Raw genomic sequence first — 5,760 nt, 5'->3', positions numbered from 1 at the left:
AGAAAGAAAGAGAGAGAAAGATCTACTTATCAAAAGATCTACTTATCAATTGATACGGGGTTCAATTGGGGGATAAAAAATTTGAAACCATCTTTCCAGAGATGACAATAAACAGAAATAAACAAGTGAAAACGCAGAAGATCTGTGGTTGCTAATCAGAGGAATCGGGTCTGAACAAAGAACCACTTAGCCGTGTACACCAAGCAGTGTCCAACAGGTTGCTTAGCAGAGGCAGAACGTCATGACTTTTCTCAAGTACTTCTCATAAGTTTCTTCCCAGAGTAATCAGAGATGCTGCATCCAGTTTGCTTATTCACAGTTTGGGCACAAAAGAGATCTTCCTCAAGCCAAGGAGGAGACAGGCTTGACAAGGAGCAGGATGGCCTTCACAGCAGCGCAAATGGGAGCTCCTGTGAAATTCTCCTGGAAGGCGGAGCTAAGAGATGTCAGCCCTGAGGCTTAGCATCCCCACAGAGGAACTGACCAGGAGCCCGGGAGTCCTGCCCTAGCTGTGTCCCTAAGTTGCTGGGTTAACCTCTGTAGAACCTGAGGATGGCCTGGTCATTTTCATTCTCGAGAGACGTTGGGGAGAAAAAGAACATTTTGTGAATGATGTTGTGTGTCCACAGGTAACTCTGAAGCGTGAGCTGCCAGAATTCAAGGCCACCTGCTTAACAGAAGACAACTAGAAACCTCATCCATGAGCATAGTAAGCACTGCTGTTCAGTAGTTCTATTATCTGCTAAGGTGTTATGACCATTAGATAAATAATATTGTTTGGCAACTGCAAGGAAAAGAACTGTGTAAATTAGTTCCAGACATTGCCACTCGAGTGCAGGAGTTCGAGACCAGCCTGGGCAACATGGCAAAACCCTGTCTCTGTAAAAAAAAAAACATCGTGGCTAACACGGTGAAACCCCATATCTACTAAAAATACAAAAAATTAGCTGGACGTAGTGGCGGGCGCCTGTAGTCCCAGCTACTCGGGAGGCTGAGGCAGGAGAATGGCATGAACCTGGAATGGAAAGCTTGCAGTGAGCTGAGATCGTGCCACTGCACTCCAGCCTGCGTGACAGAGCGAGACTCTGTCTCAAAACAAACAAACAAACAAACAAAAAACAAAAAACAAAAATTAGCTGGGTGAGGATGTTACCCAGGCTGGTCTTGAACTCCTGAACTCCTGAGTTCATTCATCAGTGATAAGCCCCTGCAAACACTGAGTGGTAAGAGCTTGAACTGGTAAAGTGATTTGATATTTTATTGGTTATCTGGATCCCAATATATCTCATTTAATTTCCCCCTAAAGCTGCTGAGATGGGGATGGTTATCGCTTTTTAACAGCTGAGGACGCTGAGGTTCAGACAGCATGAGCTGGACTTGAATTTGAGCCTGTTGGATTCTGAACCCTAGACTTCGTGCACCTGACCAGGTGGCCTATTATTAATGAGAAGATCTACAGTCATGCGCCGCATAACAATGCTCTGGTCAACTACAGACTGCGTATACGATGGTGCTCCCATGAGACTCCAATACTATATTTTTACTATACCTTTTCTGTGTTTAGGTAAGTTTAGACACATATACTGACCCATTGTTTGCCTCTCTGGGCCTCAGTTTTCCTATCTAGGGAAAGGGAGACTCTTAAGGGTCGTCTACCTCTGAGCTCTCCTTAGCATCCTGTCTGTGTAGCTGTTTTCTTAGCACTGGGGAACGTGGTACTTGAGATGTGCTGCTGAAGGCTGTGACAGCCCCACACTTGTTTAGCAAGGTCATGGCGACTCCGAGGACTGACTCACGGTGATATGCGGGGTCTTTTTCTTCCTCCTGGAATTAGAGCCCACTGTAACAGTCCGCACTTCCCAGCACAGCCGCCACTGTTTCTAAGCGATGGAGTTCCTTCCTCCCATCCCTGGTCACGTTGAGGTCTCTTTCCCTGCCCCATCCTCGCACCTTGGTCTCTTTCTTCTTTCCTGCCTCTCTGCTGTTCTCTGGTCTAGCCCTGCTCATCATGAATCCTTCCCAATCTGACCTGAGGAGAAAGGGTGTTCCATACCCACTCTTGCTTCATCCAGTGGAAGACAGGCATGGGGCTTGCTGTGAGCTCCCGAACTCCCCTGCTCACCAGCGGCCAGCCACGGGCCTTCTTTCAGGCACCTGTGCATGCCTGACCGCTGTGCGTGTGCTGCTGGCTGGCCCATGGTTCATTCTGCTCCTTGACACCTGGCCTAGATTTGCCTAGGTTGGTGCCTGCTCAGGCCACCAAGGTCAGGTGAATCCTCTTGCTGGGGGACAGGGCGGGTCAAATCCTGTATCAGGGCCCAGCACTTCAGTTCACAGCGGCCAGGAGCGCTGTGACAGTTTCTACAGCACCACAACCCCAGGCTGTGCGTTTCCTGAGGACAGACACTGTGTCTGCTCTGCTCCCCTTTGGAGCCCCCAGTGCTCGGCCTAGGGCCTTCAACATGCTCCTCTGGGGCCAGCTGTCAGCCTTTATCATCCTGCCACTTCCTATGCCTCGACTCTAATCTGCGAGCCCCGCCCTAACTGTGGAGTAGGCCTCTGGACAGCCCGGGTGACCATCAGAACCTTCTGTGCTTTGGTTCCAGATGTTCGCTCTCCGAGGATCACTGTCCTTTCCCTGCGGAACCCAGGGCCTTTTACACCTGCCGCTTCCCCATGAAACTGGCCCTGCTCAGCCAGCCACAGCACCCAGGGGCCCCCTTCCACCTTGGGTGGATTCCCAGGCTGCTCTGTTCCCTGCTGCCAAGGTAGTGAAGCGGCACCAGGTAGCCTCTGGTTCCCACCTGGTTCTTGAGAGAGTGCCCAGGACAAAGTCACCTCGTGAGGGGCCTCCAACCAAGGAGTGGCCTTAGACCCCAAGGAGATGCCCTCCCTTCCCCAGAGCCCCAGGCACTGGTACCAGGGATAAAAGGCTGTACCTCTGGGGGAAGAATTCATTGTCCTCTCTTTGGGATCTTTTCTGCCAGGGCAGTTACAGAGCTAACCATGCTCCGAGTCCTGGGGGACCGGCTGGTGTTTCTCCTTCCTACAGTAGCTCGCCGGACACCCGTGAACAGGGATGTTCACTCTTCCTGCCTACCTTGCCCCAGGTATTCTGGGCCTGTGCAGGTGGTTGATCTGGACAACTTCAGAGTTCTCGGGATACAACAGCTACTGTCACCAACTGGGCTCAGCAGTGAACAGATCCTTCTGGGAATGGCCACTCCTCAACTTACGGGGTTTTAGAATTGAAAAATCTTCCAACCCCGCAACTGTGACAGCAGCTTCCCATGATGCCTTTTTCATCCTCAAAGCAGATCTGTGTCATGTGCAACTGCAGCCCATTTCCCAGATTGTGAAACTGAGCCACTAGAATCAGGGTGCTTGTGCTGGCTTTGCTGAGGCATTACTCAGCCCCTCCTTCCTCCTCCAGTCAGCTAGAGCAAGGTTACTCATCCCCTGAGTTCCCTCTCCTCTTCAGAGTGTGGCTAGGTCCTGGGATTGGCCAGGGGGATCGCCTCAGCTCTCCTGGCTGAGTCACTGCTCAGTCAGGCCTGGTTGCTGATAGCACAGCCAAGGGCCCTCCCAGGGGGACTCCAGCCAGTGCCAGATCAAAAGCACCAGGGCTTTGGAAAGTCCAGTTTCATTTATCGCCTGGGAGCGCACTGTGATCTGGTGAGTGTTTTCTTCCCATTGCTTGTTTGTACAAAGGCTCCCCGCAACCTTGGCCTTCCCCGAGTGGCAGGCTGGGCAGCAGCGGGACCTAATTTGCTCTGAATCTAGTCAGACCCTGCTCATCAGAACTGACTCTAGCCCTGCTGGGCCCCCAGGCTCATCATTTTCAGAATGAGGGCTTTGAGTTGAATTTTCCTGTATTTTCAGACCTCTTATCTCCATATTTGAATAATGGACTTATTTTACACAAAAAAATAAACTTAAGTGGCCTGAAGTTGGACTGGCTTCCTGGAAAGCTTTTCCACATAGGGTAGACTTCTTCCCAGGCCAGCTCCTCCCTGGAGGTAGGAGGGGAGGGTGCAGGAGGGTGTCCTTTTGGGGCCTTGCAACCCCAGCAGTTTTGGGCAGCTGTGATGCACTTGCAACTCTGGTCTCTGAGAAAACCCCTGTGGAGGTAGCTCACCTAAAAACTGCAAGATTCTCTTTGTGTAGCTCCCACCTCTGCAATGTCAGCATGGGACGGGCTGCCTAGATGGGAGCTGCCGCAAGCCCAGCTGGAGCGTGTCCACACTTGACCGATGGACGGGAGCCGCGTCCTTGGACAAAGCTCTCCAAGCAGCTGCCCCCAGATGTCTATCTAGAGCTGGCCAGCTCATCCAATTCACTAAGCTGCCGCATTCGATGCTGTTTCCAAGCTGGCCTCCTCCCTGGCCCTCTGCATCTCGGTTCAATCTCCACACCGAGACTTGTCTTTGAGTATCGCAACACACACCTCCACCCACTCCATTCATCAACAAGCCTGTGGGTTTTGCCTCCAAATCTCTCTGAAGTCCTTCCACTTCTCGCTGAGCAGCCCCTGCAATCTGAGCCACCATCATGTCCCCTGGTTCCCTGCAGTGCCACCTGTCTGCTGGCTTCTACTCCTGCAGTCCATTTTCCATGGAGTGGAGGGGTGACTTTTTAAAGAAGTAAATTGGATCATATAATTCCCAGGTTTAAAATTCGTTTTGGACCAGGTGTGGTGGTTCACACCTGTAATCCTGGCACTTTGGGAAGCCAAGGTGGGAAGATTGCTTGAGACCAACCTGGGCAACATAGGGAGACCTTGTCTCTACAAATAATTGAAAAAATTAGCTGGGCGTGGTGGCATGCACCTGTGTTCCCAGCTACTTGAGAGGCTGAGGCAGGAGGATTTCCTGAGGCCAGAAGGTGAAGGCTGCAGTGAACCAAGATTGTGCCACTGCACTATAGCCTGGGTGACAGAGTTGGACCCTGTCTCAAAAAGAATTGGTTTTGGAATAACATCTAAATAATACCTAAACTCCTTGCCTTGGCCTACGAGACTTGAATATTTGGCCCCTGCCTCCCCTCCAGCCCACAGCGCCAGCCCCAGGACCTTTGCACCTGCCATTTCTGCTCTCCAGAAAACCCTGCCTCCTCCCCCGTCTTTGTAGACATAGGTGTTTCTTGTCATTTAGAGTTTTAGTTCAAATGTGACAACCTCCCATTGATGGAAATCATTTCACCACCAGACATTATGTGGCTCATTGTTTATCCTCTGCCTGCCTCCCGGCTGGAGAGGCGCAGGGAGCTGCCTGTCCCTCCTGTTCAGAGCCACCATTCCGCACCTGGACCACCGCTTGGCAGAGGTGAGAGTGGAAGCTGTCACCATCAGGATGAAGGACAGGGGTGGCCCAGCGAGGAGAAGCTAAGAGGAGATGGCGATAGGTCAACGCGATTGCGCCTTTATGGTGGAAGAAAGGAAGTGGGAGGGTCAGAAAAGTCAAGGACGGGCTCAGGTCCCGCCACTGGTGATGAGCGGGACCCACAGGACCGACCAGATCGCGGCCAGGCCCTGGGAGGCTTACTTGGACATTTACCTGGCTGCCTTTTCTCTGTTCCCCTCCGTCCTCACTCCCCCAGTCATCGGCATAGGTCAATTCAGAGTGTTGAAGAAATACAGGAGTTTGGCTCTGGAAAGGAAAATCAGAAAAGCGGCCTAAGGGGCCCCACCCCCAGGAACGCTAAGGTAGGCGGCCAGGGGTGAGCGGGCCCTGAAAGCAGCCGGGCAGCCAGCGCTTCCTG

The 5,760-nt window shown here is 52.0% G+C and overlaps 1 protein-coding gene across 3 annotated transcripts in view; it reads left to right on the top strand.

Moving 5' to 3' along the window:
* LPIN1 (lipin 1) overlaps positions 1–5,760 on the top strand; it is a 143,211-nt gene that overhangs the window by 57,116 nt on the left and 80,335 nt on the right. For 2 of the 3 annotated variants that reach the window (XM_011960882.1, XM_011960883.1), the window contains exon 2: positions 630–709. The exons of the other annotated variant lie outside the window; for it this stretch is intronic. In XM_011960882.1, the coding sequence (XP_011816272.1) occupies positions 701–709 (9 nt within the window). In that variant the 5' untranslated portion in view covers positions 630–700. The remainder of the gene's footprint in view (positions 1–629; positions 710–5,760) is intronic. 3 annotated transcript variants of the gene reach the window in all.

Source organism: Colobus angolensis, unplaced genomic scaffold (assembly GCF_000951035.1).
Source record: "Colobus angolensis palliatus isolate OR3802 unplaced genomic scaffold, Cang.pa_1.0 Scaffold53, whole genome shotgun sequence".
Taxonomy (NCBI): Eukaryota; Metazoa; Chordata; class Mammalia; order Primates; family Cercopithecidae; genus Colobus; species Colobus angolensis.
The sequence above is the reverse complement of the archived record's forward strand: the minus strand, read 5'-3'. Positions and strand labels throughout refer to the sequence as shown.